Source organism: Aythya ferina (genome assembly GCF_964211825.1).
Source record: "Aythya ferina genome assembly, chromosome: 3".
NCBI lineage: Eukaryota > Metazoa > Chordata > Aves > Anseriformes > Anatidae > Aythya > Aythya ferina.
In genome coordinates, this window is record NC_140298.1 from 6,418,897 (window position 1) to 6,437,976 (window position 19,080).

The 19,080-nt window shown below is 40.2% G+C and overlaps 1 protein-coding gene across 1 annotated transcript in view; it reads left to right on the forward strand.

Moving 5' to 3' along the window:
* Positions 1–19,080, forward strand: part of PCSK2 (proprotein convertase subtilisin/kexin type 2) — a 100,087-nt gene that overhangs the window by 50,609 nt on the left and 30,398 nt on the right. The window contains exons 5-6 of the mRNA XM_084513454.1: positions 526–563; positions 18,806–18,882. Of these exons, the coding sequence (XP_084369580.1) occupies positions 526–563; positions 18,806–18,882 (115 nt within the window). The remainder of the gene's footprint in view (positions 1–525; positions 564–18,805; positions 18,883–19,080) is intronic.

The window sequence follows — 19,080 nt, forward strand, 5'->3', positions numbered from 1 at the left end:
GTTTCCTATCATTCACATAGTCAAACGTGTTTGCCTGAGTGATCTCCCCAGGTCTAGTTTAGGTAATTTTCTGTCTACTTAGTTTATCATTTTCAGTGTTTAAATTACTCCTTTTTTATATTCTGTACTGATCCAGTGCTTGCTGACGTTCATAGTTTTGGTATGCTTTGATGCCAACAGCACTTTGTATAAAGATAAATTGTTATTTAAACTAGTCTTACTAAACAAATATGATCTAGTTTACAAAACAGGCCAATAAATTTTGTCACTGAGCACCTCTTCTCAACTGGCACCTGGATTTTGACATAAATGATTTAAAACTCCTAGCTGGGACTGCATCAGAAATGATGTTGCAATTTTTAAGTCAACATATAAAAATTGGAATCGCACTTCAGTCAATTGCGTTATTTGCCTTGATTGTTTTCCTGTGGTTACAAAGGACTCTTGTTTTGTTATGTGATCATTAGAAAATATTTTTTGAAACTGTTAACCTTTGGTTTGTGATCTGTCATTATTTTATTGCAGGAATTGATTATCTGCATCCTGATCTTGCCTCTAATTATGTAAGTACATGCTGACCTTTTCTGTAAAATGTGGATTTTCTTATTGTTATGATCCCTCTTTGCTACAAAATTTTAAACAATGAGTAAAATAACAGTACATCTGAACTACTGATCTTATAGATGATACATTCCATGTCGAAATAAGCAGAATAAAAATGGGACTGCCTTTGCAAGGAATGAAAAGGTGACAAGGTTTTTTGTGCAGGAATGACAGTGCTGCCTCACATTAAATAAGCCGCAGTTTGCAGTATTGGATTTAGGGCAGAAATGAGTAACCTGGGAATTGGCTCTAAATCCTGCTGTTAAGATGCAGAATGCACCTGTCACTTGGAGGGCCACAGAGCTGTGTGCTGTGGCAAGGCTGCTATTGTTCACCATGGCTCTAGTATTTATTAGCTTTTGAAACCTCCAGGAACAGCTTAATTTCTTTATAACAGGTGATTTGGTCCAGTGCTCCAAAGCACACGCAGGACAGATCGTGTATTATCAGCACATACTTTGTCCATTGATTGTTGCTCGAACCTACCTCAGGCTTACCTTCAGACTTGAGGCTTTTTATCTTTCTTAATTCGTCCTGGCTCTCCCCAACCCCTCACTGACACTAGCTCCTGTCTCCAGGTGTCTACAAGGGCTCCCAGCAACCTCAGACTGTGGGCTGCCCTTGTTATTTCAGGCAGTTCTCTGGCAGTGATGGTCAAGAAGCTGTGGCTCTTTGCCCAGAGGCTTGCAGTGTTTCTGCTTTAGGTCTTGCTATTTTCCTGCAGTCAGTGGCTTTCTCACTAGAAACCAAGGCTTCCTCAGCTGAACAGCATGGTTTGGTTTTTAATTGCAATTAAATTAAAAATAAATAAATAAATGGAAATTTTGATAAAAACATGACCCATCCAGGAAGAACGGCTCAAAATGAGAAAAACTAAGACAATTCTTTTATGTATTAGTTGTTGCAATTTGGAAAACAATAAAATTTACACAGACTGAAAACTCATGTAGTAAACATCAAAGCACCTTTGGTGGAGGTTATACAGATACAGGAGGTGTTGACTTCGGACAAGAAATTTGAGAAAAAGCTTTACTGCAGAGGTGAAGTGCACTCTGTATGAACTGGCTTACTAACTTGATAGCAGGCAATTAAAACCTGTGCCCTAACTGCAAAATCCTCACCCAAGAGAAATAACTCAGTAGAATGCTTCCATAAATTGATACTAATAAAGAAGTTATTAAAAAAATAGCCTTTGTCTTTGCAGGAATTGTTCTCTGCATGTGTGTTTTTAGATCTAGGGCCAGGGTGTGCTTTTTACTCACTCACTTGCTTTTACAGCATCAGGCATGAACAAAGCATGAGAGAATATTCTGTTCCTAAAAAACATGTTTCAAATAAACAAGCTAAAGCTGCATTATCGTATCTGATCTAATGTCAAATGGGAACATTTTTGTTGTTAGCAGTGAACCTAGGATCATGCCCAGAAAGTACAAATAGATTTCTTAGTATTATGGTGTTTTTCTCTTTTATTTCTAAGAATATTTTTCTGTTTGACAGATAAATACTTGTCAGGCTTAGCAGAAATGTATTTGGCTTAGAGTGGCAATGCTGAATATTTTAGAAATTAATGAAAATAACATAGAGAATGTAATGGCAATGCACAGACATGATGCTAGAAGTCAGAAAGCAGTGGAGCTGTACACAGACTAAGAACTATTGGGTTGAAAATCAGAGAAAAAAAGCTGGCTGGGATTAGGGAAAACAAATCTGTGATGATAAAGGTGAAAGACCCGTGCAGAGAATGGTCTTGAGATGAGATGAGAATCTGAAAAAGTCTGTGGGGGAGTGGCTTTGACCCAGCAAAGGGTGATCCCATAGTGGAGCAATGATGAGGCTGTTGGGGGATAAAAGAAGGCCAATGCAAATTGCATGGCTGGACCTGGTTTGGGCAGGGCAGATCAATAGCCAGACACAGGGTAGAAAAGACTGAGGAACAAGTGGTTGGTGAGGCAAATAATCCTTTAAGGAGCAGCAGAAACCCCATCTGAAAGATCACAGTCTTAAAGGAGATATAAGTCAAATGTTTTTAATGCAGAAATACAGAAGTATGAGCTGAATATACCAGAGGACATGGCAAGGAAATGTACTAATAACTTAGTACATTATGGGCAAGGCAAGCAGTAAAAAGGTAAACCTGGTAATCAGTAAAGCTGCTGGCACCTCTGCACACAGAGACAGCTGCCGTGGCTGTGTCTGAGAGGTGGGCAAGGCTGTTCCTGCTCCTGCTGCAAAAATCTGCCTTCTCCTCCCTCACCGAAGCATAGCACAGTGGTTGCAGGGCTTGGTTCATCCATGCTTTGCCTCTCCTTCTCTCCCTGAAGGGCTATGCAGGCCTCTGAGTCCTAAGAGAGCCTGCTCTGATAGCATCTACTGAGTCTCAGAGGCCACAGGGGCCTTTTTTCCCAGTAGGCGGTAATTTGGGCATGAACTAAAGACAAGTACTTAAATTCAGCTGAAGGAAAGATCAGCTGAGATCAAGAAATGCAATGAAGTTGGTCTCTTAGGAATGAGTTGTTAACTCTCTTCAGCATAACAATTGCAGTCACCCTCGCATGGTTCCCGTACCACAAGTTTGGCATTTGCTGGCATTTGCACTTTGGGGCAGCTTTCTTTTAAATTGCACTGTTTATTTTTAGGAAATTAAAAGCCTACAGCTAATGTGTCTCTGGTGTGTACATGCCTACATGCCATGGCAATATCTGTTCATCTTTGTGGAATGTTGGGAACAATTAGAAAGTCTCTCAAAGGTGGTATTTTCAGCACGTTAGCATTTTTCAAGTATAAACACTTGGCTTTGGTTACTCGGTTTAATTCGGCTTTTATGTTTTTGACTTGCTGGTTTTCTGCTTGAACTGTTTAATGGGAGGTTAGCACTTAGACACAATGGGGTCAGGGAAGAGAAAGTGCTTTCTAAAGACAAAAATCATTTTGTATTTTTTCTTAAACATTTACGAAATATGACAGGACATTCAGGTGCCCCAAAGAAGGGCAATGAAGCTGGTGAAGCTTCTAGAGAACAAGTCTGATGAGGATTGGCTGAGGGAACTGGGGTTGTTTAGCCTGGAGAAAAGAAGGCTCAGAAGAGACCTTATCACAATCTACAGTTACCTTAAAAGAGGCTATAGCAAGGTAGGGATCTGTCTCCTCTGTGCACCAGGTGATAAGACGAGGGGCAATGGCCTTGATTTGTACCAGGGGAAGTTTAGGTTGGATATTATGAAAACTTTCTTCACTGAAAGGGTTGGGAAGTATTGGAACCTGTCCAGGGAAGTGGTTTAGTCACCATCCCTGGAGGTCTTAAAAAAACGTAGATGTAGATGTAGAGCTTAGTGATGTGGTTTAATGGTGGACTTGGCAGTGCTAGGTTAAAGGCTGGACTAGATGAAGTTAGAGGTCTTTCCCAACCCAAATTATTCTTTAATTCTATATACTTAAAAAGGAGCCTGCCTGTTCATGGTCTGGATGGACTGCGCTCCCAGCACCCCTCCAGCATGCTGCAGCACAGCTACTTGCTGTTTGGGAATTAGGGGGTTATTGCAAAGCTGGAATTTTCCGTTCTGCACTGTGAATGCAGAGAGACTCATTGTCAAAGGATCGATATTTTCTTCCAAGCCTTGGAAACCCTGCAGAGGTTCAGCCTTCAGGAAATTATTTTTTCCCACAAAGAGAACCCTTCATTATGAACTGATAATTAAAAAGCTGAAGCCTAATGTACTCCATGCTTTTCTTTCAACTCAGACTGTGCATATGAAGCCAGCAATTTTCAGGACTGGCTTCTCTAAGATACAGCATCTGAGTGAGAAAGAAAAGTGAAGTAACAAGGGCTGCATATTGGATGCCTCTAATAAAAGAGGAGAACAGCAGTTGCTGGGGTGTAGATGACAAGCTTAAGTACATTGTTTTAAAGCAAAACCTAAGGGAGCAAATGGCGATTTTTGCCACGAACATAAATATAAGCTGATCTCTCCCTCACATCAGTTTGTATTCTGGAACTCTTATACTTGGCCCCGTGTCTGCTGGTGAAGGTCAGTGTAGCTGCATTATCCCACTTGGAGCAGCAGGGAGCTGATCATCTCAGGCACGTGGATGCATCCCTGATTAGCAGCAGCAAAGAAAATCAGAATCCCACCAAGACACTCAAGCCAGGAGTTAAAAAATTGGTGGTTTCAGTGTCTGAACTCTGCCTGAAGCTAAAAGCTTGGTTAAAAAAAAAAAAAAAAAAAAAAACAAAAACAGGGGAGGGAGAGAACATAGCAAACATTTGCTGTGGGAAAGTGGAGGTGACTATGTGAATAGAAAACTTTTTTTAAAAAGAAAGTATTGCTACTTGTAAAATGTGAATCATGTAGTAGTTCTTAGTGATAGTGGTATGTAGTAATATAGGATATTCAGATAAGAAAAAAAAAATGAAATCTGTGGAATTATAGAGTTGTAAAATGTGTAAAAACGTGCAGTCATCCCAGCAATGTTTTCATTGCTGTCCCTCCCGTAACTTTCTGTCTTTTCTTTGTAACATGTGTCTTTCTGGCACACCTTATGTTCCATCTACCAAGGTCCTTACCAGCTGTCACTCAATCTGCACACAGGAAGGGATTTCCTGAGCAAAACAGGCCTCGTGCAAGGAATGAGAGAAGACTTTCTGGAGTTACCCTGGGGTTAAATGATGTTTTCTGTCATCTAACACATTTTGTATTGAAATGGGAAGACCTGGTGGACTTACCTGTCTTCTCTCTCCACTTGATTACAGCTCCAAAGACAAAACAGTCTCCCTCGCAACTTTTGGTTACTTGTCACCAGGTAATATGATAACAGCTCCTCCTGCCCTGCTGGGAGACACACAGAAGCATATTTTTGGGATAATTATCTTATCATAGAAGCAGTGAAGCAGGGAAATGTTCTACTTCTGTTATGACCTGCAATTTCCATTGTTTGCTAGAGGAACAGAAGCATCATTGAATAATTTTTACAACCACAAAAGAAGAAAGAAATAGTACAGGCAGTAAAGTATACACTGCAATATGTGCAGTGAAGCATAGCAGTAGCATAGAGGATCTTCATTCTTTTAGAAAGTCTGTGTTTCCCTCATTAACATGAATCTCTGTGTGTGCCTTAGCCCTCCCTGCATGCTACCAAAAGGGCACACAAATTGTTCTGGAGGCTGTGAGCCTGATCTCAGTGGTTTGCCAGGGTAAGTCGTCAGCATCTCCACTAAAATCCCTGGGCCTAATTGTGGGTTTTTGTAAGCTGACAAAGCTCTGTTGACAGCTATTGACCCATGCTCCTCTGACCCTGATGATCTGCCCCACTGAAATCCCAGCTGATGTAATGCCCAAGTCAAATAGAGTTCACCTATGGCAAGAAAAACATTGCCCTTCTAAGACAGAAATTTGTTGGAAACCCTCTGAAGACCTTGAAAAGCTCCCAGGCTCCACACTGTTGTTATTGTCAGCCCAGGGGATCCCCAGGGAACTTAAAGCCAAACCATAGCAGAGTCCCGTTCCTCCCTGCCTGGCATCAGTGAGTGATTTCAGTCAGCGTTATGAGATCTGATTCCTACAGTAAGATCTTCAAAAGAGCCTGAGACAGTTTCACTGGCATTTCCTAGTACATTTCAAAGGGTTATTGAGCACATACGCTATGCACTTAATGCCAATAAAGCTTTACTGCTAATACATCAAAGGTATTTTATGGGCAAATTCTGCATGCTGGCCATTATTGCTGGTACCTATTTTTAATTGCAATGTCGAAATAACATTTACAGTATCAAAAAATAAAGAACAAGCTGTTTCAGATGGTTCAGTGCATCACTAATTGGATTTTAGATGGTTTGGTTTCTTTATTTTTTTTTCTTATGTTGCTTTGGGATTGGTTTTTTTGCTAATAGGTTTTCTAAAATAAACACTAGTGTAGCAATTAAAAAGTAGCCACCAAAATCTGGAATAAATTCATATCACATCCTTCTACTAATACTTTGAAAATGCAGCGAGCACAGCCTGATGGGTGCTGTTGAAGTCGATTGTGGCAGAAATTTCAAGAAATTGTTAGGCAGAGAAAATGGAACCTCTCTCTTGCCAGGCTGGAAGGATGGGTCAGGTGTTGAAATGCCAGGCTGACTGATGCCTCAGCAACAAAAACTGATGGCCTTCTGTCTGTGTTTCTCACATGGCTTCTAGTGGCTAGGAGGCTGGCTTTAGTGTTTGGAAGATGATCATTAAAGAAACGCAAGACAATGATGTCTCACTGGCATAAATTAGAAGTTACTGGGAAGAGAATGAAGTTCTTTGTGTCAGACTTGGCAATTTTTTCTGTTATTCTGTGCAGGATCAGTGTCTGGGCTCATCTCTCTGTTCTGTGCAATCTGTTTTTTCTTTCTCTGAACATATGGAAGGCTGAAAAAGAGAGGATGCCTCCTCTGATGAGATCAGCCAGGCAAATGAGGTTCTCTATGTACTTGGAAGGCTGGCCTGGGTTACCACATACAGAGAATGTTTCACATCTTGGAAAACATAATGAGGTCCCTCAAACAGTCCTTTCCTCCTCCCCTGCTCCCAACAGTAGCTGGTTTTGCAGGTGTGTGTGACAGTGGAGCTCGTGTGCTGCAGGCTAAGTAAGATAACTGTACAGTTCTTCTTCTCCATCTGATAGCCACTTAACACGGTCAGTGAGAAGAGGAGGGAGACACTGCTATGTAGAGGAGACACCGGTGTGTTCTTACTTCATGAGAGAGAAAAATGTTTTGTAATCACAGATGTTATCAAAGCCTTCTAGCTTTCAACTCAATTAAAAAGATGGAAGAGTCAAAAGAATTTAAAGACTCTTTCTCCTCTAGACCATTTCATGTGGCCAGAGGACATAGACAGAGGCTTTTGCTGCAGAGGAGGCTGCAACTTGTGAAGGAAGCACAACTGCTCTAGCAGTAGTCAACTTGTGTTGTGCACAGAGCCATGCTTGTAGCTGAAAACAGGATTTCTCAATCCAAAAGATTTTACGCTAATGGCCTTATGACTTTGCTAAAGCCCAGTATAGGAGATTTGGACCCCAAATACTTGGAAAGTTCTGGGATTCACTGCTTAGCACCTGCTATACCACTGGAGTTGGCCTTGCTCCACTGACATGGGCCTCTCCAGGCCACTGCTCTGAACTGGCTGTAAAATCTCCTCAAGGTACGATGCCCTTACAGTAGGAAAGATACTAATGCGTTGTAGTTGCATTTGCCTGAGATTATTTTCAAGGCAATGAATGCTGCAAAAAATGTTCAGCTTTCTGCTGTATTATAGCCACCTGAAAGGGATATTTGTCAAATTAAATGCATGCCTGGTGTACAGGCGATGTGACACGGTGCCAAAGATACTCACTTTGCAAGCTAAAGACCACACATTGTCCACTGCATTTATTTTTTTCTATAGTCAATGTACTTAATTAATCAGCTACACACTGAGAAAGTGCAAGGTGGCTAATCACTTTAATCATTAAGCAGTGGTATTAATTTTCACTTAAGGCATCATCCAGGGAAAGTAAACTAAGACTGTTGAAATGAGAAATGCATGGGGGTGGAAGAGAACTGATAAGGACGTTCCTTCATCAGTTCTGGCAGGTGGTTTTGAAATTGGCTTGTGCCTCCCTCCTGTGCTTTTTTTTTTTTTTTTCTGGAATTATTTTCTTCTTTTATTTGGACAAGAAAAGTAGAGGAAAGATGTCAGTCCTCACTGTTAGCCATGGAGGGACCTGACATAGTTCTGTTTTGGTTTCATATTACATCCCTTTCTGCAGACCAATTTGCTTTTGGAACTGGCCAGAAATTGTCAATTAGAACAGTATTTTTTTGCTAGCAGAGATGAGTGTTTTATAAACTAGAAGTGTCTGTGGGAAAATAACAGTTTTTTTTTTTTTTTTTGGTTAAGTTCAACCTCACTTTAAACATTTGGCTTCTGAAACATGCTGAATTAAAACAGCAGCAACAAAATACCTCTCCTTTGCTGTGCCTGTAAGTTATTTTGGCTCATCTGAAATTAGTTCAATTTTGTCTGTCCCGATACTTCATCCTGACACAGCTGTTTGCTTTGCATTGTTTGATTTTTGTGTATGCCCTTATGTTCTCTATATTAATGTTTTACTTCTGAGTATATCTTCTCGTAAGCTATGTAGGTGGTTAAGATATTTTTAAATACCTGCCCTACTTCAGATTGCTTTAATTTAAATATAATTTTCTTCCTTTCTGTTGCATTCCCAACAGAAGCAATAAACATAATGAACATCTCTTACAGGGGAACAGAATAGCAGCGCACAATGTCTGACAATACATTGGCCTCATTGAAGTCACTGGTAGTTTTTTCATTAAGTCTAGAGCAGTCAGAAATTTGGCAGATTGCATAAACAACAGGTTTGCAATATTTGTTCTGCTGTGTGTTGCTTTTTTAATGATCACAGCAAGAGACATAGGCCTCCTAGCTTCAACTGAGCAAATAAGGATACCAAAGCTGTAGAAACGTGACAGCCCGGGTTAACATCTTTTAATACAGGACAAGAGCTTCTATTTGATTAAACTTCTGCTACTTCCCATGTTGTGTAGCTTGTTTGGTGGGAGTTAAATGGATATGCTAGTGCATAGCTCAGTCACACTTGCTCTTAAGCTTTTATAGAGATTGAGGATCTTTGGAAATGTACATTTGGAAATGTCTCTTTGAGTATGTACAAAGGAGAGCACAAAAGACTGCTCTGTTTAAGGACTTAGTAATTCCAATGCCAGCACATGTGTTTTAGAATGCTTATTGTAAGAAACTAAATCACTTTAATTCAGTGTGGCACTTAACTCAGTTGCAAAATTAGTCAACAGTGATAGCATGTCTGACTGATGTAATTGTGAATCTTCCATTCAGACAGCTAATGATGTCTAAGACACTTTTTAAATTTATGTATCCAATAAATTACTGTGGAAACATTAGCTGTAATCAAGCATAATAATCTTTAAGGGAACAATCTGGAATAATCATGTACTACTTAAAAGCATAAATGGCTGCACAGTATATATAGTATGTGTAGAGTTACATGAGAATGCCTGTCCTGAAGAGCCCACCTTCTCTCCCTGAAATTTTGGATTTAGCTGTCCATTGGTTTCACTGACTTTCACACAGAATAAACAATGCAAATGATTTTTAATTAATGGAAAAGCATATAAATTAGTCCATTAAAATCCCTGAGAACCCAGCATGTCTTGCCGGATATTAGTCACATGAATACTCCCCTGGGATGCTCTTAATCTACACTAATGAGGTTAGCATGCAACTGGAATAAAAAAGAGTAGATCCTCCAGACTGTTTAACTCTAAGGCATGTAAGTCAACCTGTTTGCTTTCTGTGATGAAAGACATGGAGATAATGGCTTGCATTACGTTTTCTAAGTCTCTTCTCCAAACTTTTTACCTCCTTTTGATTCACCAACAATGCCTTTCTTGTGTCCATTTGTCATCCTCCATATCCATGCAATTAAGGTGAAACACTGCTTGAGCCCTTGTTAAGAGTTGGTTCTTCTGTCAGCTGAAAAACCTTTTAGAACAAGAAGACAAACAAACAAACAAACAAACAAACAAAAAACAGACACTTGTGTGTCTCGTCTGTGCTTACTTCTAGTTTTTTTGTTATAACCGGAGTAGTTTCCCAGTCCTCCCCTTCGCTCCCTCTCCACAACCACCACCAACTAGGTCTGTCTGTTGTTGCCAGCTCCCCAAACCATTGAAGCCACATTGATTTCCATCTTCTCCAGAGTTGCCTGTTTAGTAACGGCATGATTGGTGTAACTGGTTAAAGTGATCAGCCTCAAGAGCCTGCCACTTTTGTTTTATGAGTGCCATTATAACCATATGTCCAGTCTTTCTGTACTTTGCTGGAAGCGTTGCTGATAATTGATCGGCTTTTCCCAACTCTGTGATGCCTCTGTGTGGAAGGTGATGTGGGTGTCAGTGCCTGCTAGGCATGTGCAGCAGCAGGGAAGCATTTGCTCTCCCAGGACAAGCACTTCACCCTATTTATGTCATGCTAAAGACCTGTGTTTGAGTTAGTCCTGAGTACTGCAAACTCTGATCTGTAGGTTTTCTTCCACCAGTGGAAAAAAACTGTACTTTATCCACTACGTGGTGCTTCAGAAAGTGGCCTTTATGTAGGGTGTGATCCAAATCCTGCCTATGGTATTTGGTGGATAAGCCTGTGGCAGATTTTGGAAGGCTTTGGATCAAGCCCATTGATAGGAGCAAGAGAATTTAGTTTCCCTTCTCTTCGAGTTCATCCCTCAAAGAGGCTGTAAGTGCTGGCTGCTATCACAGCTCTGCAAACACAACCTTACTACAGCTCAGCACCCAACACGTATTTGATGTACCAACAAACTTGTCAGCTATTTCTTACAGGATTATAACTAAGAGTAATGGACCTGAACCTCATTTTTCTGCTGCTAGCTTTATACCTCTATTAGTCTCTCAACTTCAGTAGGTCACACTAATACATAACAAGAGTAGTCTGAAGGGGGAAAAATCTGTGTGTTGGAAAGAGAGTGTGGACCAGGTTTTTAATAAGATAGAACACTAAAGCCAGATGGAGTGTGCATTCAGAGTATTTTTCAGTAAAATTCATTTTGCTTTTTGTATTTGTTAACATGATAAAATAACCCAAAGGCTTTTAGGTATCTAGCTATTCAGATGCCCTGTTTTTTATTGACACACATCCTACCCCCAATTAAAGAAACCAAGGAGTTCATTTCATAAGCTGAAAAATTAAACCTTTAAATTTGCCACTTGCCCTGAAGATCATTATCTGTAGTTAATAGTCTTAATTTATTTTATTAATTGTATTCTGCAATGTGTCTCTGTGTGAATATTCAGTATGTTCCCTGCATATCAGAGATTTTTATGCATCCCTTCTGAAAATCAAGGAATTTGGCTGAGCAGAAATATGTTGCATTTTTTTTGGTACATAAACTTGCTTTTGCCTTCAGAGCCCGGACTGTAAGTAATTAACAACTCGTAGTGAGCTTCCACTACATTTTTTTCCACACCATCCTGAAAATCATGGAGCGAGCTAAGAATGCCAAGAGGTAAATTGTGAAGTAGCCTCTTTATTATAAGCACAACTTCATTTGGTTGCTTGCTTTTTAATAAAGACTTACGGCTGTCTCAATTTCTTATGCTATTTACTATGCCATGGGAAGATGCAGGAGAGAGAAAAAGGAAGAGTATTTCTTTAAGCCAGATACATTTATGAAATTTTGCTAGGAAAAAAAATCTCCACTCTTAAAAAAAAAAAAAAAAAAAAAAAGGCACAACTGCCCAACCTATTTTTTCTCTGAGTTTCTGTGATTTATTTATTTTTTGTCCTGCAGCAGTCACGTTTTGTTTATAGTCAGTTTATTCTCTTTTGGCTGTAATTTCCCCAGTTTAGTTTTTGACTTAATCTCAAATTTTTAAGTGTTAAGGAAATTGAGGTAGGAATTTTTTTTTCAGTGGTAACTACAAAAATGTCCACTTAAAGAAAGCTTTCTCAGCTCCCTAATAGGTCCAGGAGGCTAGAAAGTGGTTTCTTTAGCAGCTAACAGGCTGCTGATGGGCAAGACTAATGACTTGAGAAGACAAATTGGGTCATTCATCATTTCACCAAAATCAGAGCTTCCTCCAAAAATGCTCCATTTTAAGACACCATCATTATGCAGCAAATATTATGGGGAAAGCCACACTTGTCTAGATGTGTAAGACAAAGTAATGAGGAACAACAGAATGATGTTAGCTGCACATAAAATGAAGGGCGTCCAAGAACTCTGCTCCAGGAATCTTTCATGCCTTTTTATTTTAAATTATGTATTTTGGGATGGTGCAGTCCACTTGGCTGCAGCAGGTTTGCTTTGTGTTGTGAGATCACCACTGCGGTGTGCTATGTTCTTGCTCGTTTTGTGGACAAGCAGAGCCTCTAATGAATACCTGAAACTGGAATGCAAGGACAGTTCATGGGCATCTTGGATACTATTCAGGACCCAGCATACTTCTCTGCTCTGTCGGTTTCAAATGATACCCTGATTTATTATTCTGTGAGTGTTTTGAAAAGGAGGATGGCAGGAAAGCGTGTCACTGTCTTATTCATTATTCAAGGTATGGCTGAATATTCCTCCTCCTAAGATGTGCCTGTAAGAACTGGGTAAAAGGCTTATGCTTCTGGAGAGGGGCTGGCAGCATTCGCAGGCAGTGAATTCTCTCTTTATTGTTAATATTTTTGAACACAACCTATTACTTTGTGGATGTATTGTCAGCGTTGACAAGGTCTTGAATGCAGCTGTGGATTTGCTGGATGGTAATATGGGACACATAAATTGGTTCATGGAGAAGCAGAGCTGTTGAGGAAGCTGTGGATTTTTTTTTATTTCCTGCTTCAAACAAGCAAAACAAACAAACAAAACCAACCAGGAGCTAGAACAGCAGGCTTCCCTTGGCAGAGAGGGGATGCTTACTGTATGACTACTGCCTTGGCAATCATGACTCTTTCTCATTAATGACCTTTAAGCCTTCTAGCACCCCTCCTAGGCAAAATGTCACATCGCCTCCTCTTTTGCCTCATGGTGAGCGTATTACATTTTCTCAGGCTTGTGTCTACAAAACTGAATTTCATTTTTCCACCACATGACGTTCAGTGTTATTTTAGTACAGTTTCTCAAAGATGTTATATGTTGTAATCTGAGCCCAGGGGTTTGCTCGCTCTTCGCATCAGTAAAGAGCTCAAACGAGCAAAAGGTATCTTTCTGCTTTAGATCTCCAAGGAATTGCAGTTGCTTGAAAATGGTTAGACCAGATGCCACCTGCGTTAAAAATGTTTTTCTCATTCAAAAAGATCCAGTCTCTGGGCTAAATTCACCTGTGCTTTAACGCCATAAATAGAATCAGATTGTGACCAGTGGAACGTTTGTCTTTAATTGTTTCTCTCACATACTTTCATGTGACCATAGGCAAATTTCTTGAATAAGGCGAAAAAGGGAATTCTACGTGAATTACTCTTTAGAGGCTCATAAAGCCATATAAAAATTTATGAGCTTCCTGCATTATTCAAGATATATAATTTTATTACAGATCTGAGCAACACATGGGACAATTGATTTACAGTTATTGTCATATTTTAGAGAATGAATGTTTTACAAATAAGATTGTATTGCATATATGTTAAAAAATAAAAGGCAATTCTTTGGAAATGCCAGTCAAAGCTTATTTAAAAGGAAAGCAGAATTTTATACATAGGCAAAAGTAATCTATTTGTATCATGGTACATGAAGCATTACTTAGTAATATGTTGAAATAATCTCATTATCTGATCCAGTTCTTTATTTGTTAGCATCTTATTGGGGATAGAGATGCAGAAAGCTAGAAAGCAAAAGAAGAGATACGCCTTAAAACAGAAGATAATACCTCTCTTTGGCAAAACAGCCATTTCTATTATATAATAGTCATTGTTTATATATAATTTTGGTGACAGATAAACATCAGTTTCTCTTCGCAGCAAGTAACTGGTTTTGACTGAACACAAGGGATAGGACTGATCACATTCTAACGCTATGCCCAAGTCTATTTTCCGTGCCAAAGACTGACAGCATGGACTTGTTCCCTGGAGCTGATTGTCTCCATTGATGGTAGAAAAAAACAACTGAGCAACTGCCATCGATATTGATAACTAAATACTAGATACTTCAAGCCTAAGAGAAACACCTGCTGTCATGCTGGTTTGGCATTAAAACTATAAAACTGAATCACTTGAGTTGAAAGGCAAAATGTTTTAATTTCACTGTGCTGCTGCAGATCCTCATTTGCACTGGTTTTGGTTGCTACCTCATCTCTGATTTGGCAATGAACTGGCCCTAGCTGCCTGCTGGGAATTCCAGCCTTTGGAAGAGAATGGCAGATGACAGATTTTAATATTCACTTCCCAAAACACAAGATGAAACACTTTGGCTGTGACTGAGGCAGTTCCTTTTTCGATCCAGTGTTGTACTGGAGGATGGGGGAGGAAGAAGGAAAAAAAGCAACAAATTGGGTTCTCGCTTAGATACTTAGGGGTTTGATCTTTTAAATTAGGAACTTGAAACAGTCCATTTGTACTTGTCACTGCTGTTTCATTACCAGTTCTACTACTTTCATAGTGTGGGCGGAATATTCGTTCATGAAGCTGAAACTTGCTGCCTTTTCTCAAAGACCCTAATGAAGGTAAATCTTGCAGTCAGCAGTTGTTTTCTTTGCAAGGATTCTTCTTAATTTTGCACTTTGTGGATGGTTCCTTCTACACTGGATATTTTTTCCTCTGAGTGCAGTGATCTAAAATCAAGTGAATAAGAACTGCAGGATTTGTGTTGCACAAGTTTGTTTTTAGCCTGCCAAAAGCAACCTTTTCAGAGTCTGACAGGTGGCTACATGGGACGTAGAGCAGAGCTCCAGGCTACTGAATCACACACGGAATCCATTTGCCTCTCACTACTCTGGACACAAGTGATATATCTGCACAGTTAGAAGGGATTTTGAGTCCATAATTCTCTGCACAGGGGAATTCCAGAGTCAGGAGTGGTTGATAGCTTCCACAGGGTGCTTTTGTGTCTGATGTATTCCTGAAAAATCAGCCTCACCAGCCCTTCTTTGAACTTAGGGCCTGTGTGAGTAGGACCACATTCCTTCCAGATGAGGGAGGGAAAATATCCCACAACTGAGTTTAATTTCTCGTCCATACAATACTTCTAGAGTGAAAACAGAATAAGGAGCTGGCAATATACTGATGGAATTACATTTAGTATCCAGTTATATCATACCCATGCGAAAAAGATCTCAAATCCCTGGAACTAAGCTCAGTTATCTGCAGTCTGCACAGTTTCCAGGACATGTCTAGTCCAAGGCAGTAATATAAAAAGTTTATTTAATTTGTGATTGAAATTCATTTCTCTCCAAAAGTTGCCAACCCTAGACTAGACTCTGTGACAGAGTAGGTTTTATCTTCTAATTAAATTACCCCGAAAGAGTAATTGTTTCTGTTTTGACTTTACCATTGGAGGTATTTTTCCAGCCTGTCCTGCTAGGAGTAGATACTGCGCTTGTTAATAAAAAACAGGACAGGATCTTCCATTGACAAGCTCATTTCCTTTTACTGATGTTCATTTCTTTTTACTGCCAGGTGTTGGATGAAACCTTGGTCCTTGCACAAATCCTTGTCACAGCTCCCCTGGACACTGCAGATTGCAAACCCCTTCTGTTGCTTTGGCAGGGGACGTTTGTGCCGCAAGGCCATTGTCACACAGGCCACCACTTGTGGCACATCCCCTGTCTCCTGTGTGACTTGTCATACCCCACAAAAGAGCTGGTGTTACTCCTGAAATTCCCACTATGGCAGAAACAGCCTTTTGCAACTACACAAAGGGGAAGTAGTCAGCCCAAGTTATCTGTTACTTCTTACATTGCTTCTGCCTGTCTTGGGCTGCAGCATCTGATTAGCAAGCACTGTTCTTTAGCACAAGGTCAGATGCCTTTCTCTGCTGTCACTATAGCAATATTTACTGCACCCCAGTGTAAGCTGTGCCCCCAGCACCGTGCTTTATTATGAGCTGTAGTTACAGGAATACAGGTTACACTTAACACAAGTACCTGGGAGTGCTTTGAAAGCCGGGAAAAAGGAACAGAAAGGTGAAGTGACTTGGTTCTGGTTGCCACAGTGACCCCCAAAAGCTTTAGACTACTTCCAGCCAGGTGAGCTGCTGCTGGTGACATTCCCTTCATGCTCACGGTTAGCACCAGCTGCAGTACCTTAGTTTCTGTGACACCGGAGAGCACAGCACTGCTGTACAACAGGACATGGCACGTACAGGGGCAATGCGAGAGGCCCAGAGCCATTTAGCCAAGGACCAACAACAGCCAAAAGGGGCTGCTGGGGGAGCAGCTCGGTCACCAGATCAGAGGCTGTGTCATTCCAGGTTGTGGCCTCCTGGCTTCCAGCATCCGTTGTTTTGGGGACTGTTGGAAATGGAAAAAGCACAGCAGATAATACCCTTTCCAGATTTATCTTCCATTAATTTGTCTTAAGCTCTTTATTTTTTTTCTCTTTATTTTTTTTTTCTTCTTTTTTTTTTCTTCTTTTTTCCCCAGGGTTTTGACCTCTGTGTTGCTGGGGACCAATGAATTTTGTAACTCATTACATGTTCTGTGGAAAAGTACTTCTTGCTGTTTTCTGCTGCTTCTAAATCTTCCCTCTGGTAATTTCTGTGGATTCCCGCTAGTTCTCACATTATGAGGAGTACTCAATAACTCCCTGTCCACCTTCTCTGTGCTATCCATGATTTATAGATCTCTGTCAAATTCCCCTTTCCCTGGCTGAAAAGTCATATTCTGTTTACTCTTCACTCATACAAATCCATGCCTTTCAATTGCAGTATAAGGAATTGAGCTAATTAAAAGAGGTAAATTAAACATACACCTGAGCACAGAGACTCAAAACCACTAAGAATCTGTGCCTTAAGATGCCTTCTAATAATTTCAGCTACAGGCTGAAAATCAGGGCCCTAGTTTAGAGATACTGAGAGATCAGTAAAGATACTCACAAGGGGATTCAGCTATATCTGAGCAGGAGAACAGCATCAAACCGCGTGATTGACATTCTGCAAAAAAATGACCCCAAAAAATCTGCAAAAAAAAATGACCCAAAAAACCATTGTGCAGTGACTGGATACTTAGTTATACCCTCCAAGGAACAAGGAGAGCGTTGTCTCTGTTTTGTTCTGGCAGAAGAGTTTTTGGGAGCTGGGTTTATTGAATCTAAAATCCCAAGACTTTGGTGCTACCAACGGACTGCCTATTCCTGTACCCCTGAAACTGATAATTTGCTGAAAGGGAATGTTTTTGGGAACAAAGCTATTCATACACGAGTCTCAAATTATCTTCAATAGCATGCTCAGCCAAATCTTACAAAGAATGTACGTACACATTAATTAAGAATTAACATAATTCTGTTCCTTGACTATGGTGTTTATTAAAATATAAACTGTGTGATCACACACTTGAGAGGAAGCTTCTAAATATTTTTAAAAGCTTAATTTCCAGTCACCCTTTATTTATGTGTTTTCATTGAGAGAGAAGAAAGAAGATGGCACTTGACTTTCTGAAACTTTCCACTTGGTTCTCAAATATAGCATCAAAAAGTTGCTGAGTGTCCTTTATGCTGCTGATGGGGCAAAATCATGAATGGTTTAGATTATATGGAAAGGAGAGGCATGGGATGGCACTTTCAGAAGGGCCTGCAAGCCGCATTTGTGAAGCTATTCAAGCAACTGAAGGATCAAGAAAATACATAAATGGGATTCTCAGATGTATGTGCTGACCATGAATATAGTTTTCATGCTTGAATTCTGAGAAATTGAGACATTGAAATGATTGTACAAAACTGTTTGTCTTAGTAATGCAAATTAATTTTTAAAAGATAATTATAGGAAGGAAGATCCCAAGTGTCTGGTAATTTACACTGCCATTTGAAAAATAGGATTTAATGTTTTTCCTGCCACACTGAGTAACCCAACACTTAAATATGGATGTAGATATTGGTGAGGTAGTCAAATTAACCTGAAGCTGTACTTAAGATCCCGGTAGATAAAGTACTTTTGGAAATTGTGTCCCGTGTTTGAGCTGGTGCTGAGATGTAACTATGCAGGGCTCTTGCTGAATCTTGGATGGGATCAGAGAAAGGATGACATTTTCTTTTCAAGGGGAGGAAAAATAAAATACAAACCACCTAACAAAGTTTTCTGTGGATATATTGACTAAGGTATTACTGTCAGTTGGACATCACTACTTATGGTGTGAGGTTTTCAGTTTGGAATCTGTCTTTGGAAAATAGCTATTTAGGATCCCCAGTGCTAAGGGAGCAGACCAGAAGAGCTGTGGCCTGCAGTGTGTCAGAAGTAGCCTGAGCGCTCAGAGCACATCACACTAAGCCACCCTGGTAGGGCAATACTAATGGAGGTTTTGCACCCCAAAGAGCATCTTTCCCCAGGCGTTCTGGTATCAGAAATGTGCAGCACTACAGGGACCAGCATCCAAAATGCATCTCAGAGAATGAAGATGACAAAGATTACTGATGACTCCCAGCCCCTACAACCTGTCCCACTTTGCCCTGCACATCTGCTTTTCTGCTAACTCACTGAATGTCTTTGTGTTTTGCAGAATGCCCAAGCCAGCTACGACTTCAGCAGTAATGATCCCTACCCTTACCCCCGCTACACAGATGACTGGTTTAACAGGTAAATGGCTTCCAATTGACCTGCCATTCACTGCAGTTGGCAGAGGAAATGATAAGTATTTGCTGATATTTGTGGAATGTCTGTTTTCTTCTAAATTCTGTGGTTGCCAAAACAGAAGCTTCAATCTCATTACAGCTTAAAAATGAGAGGCTACTTCTAACTTCATTTTTTAGATAATGCTGAACAGTGGTTCATAAG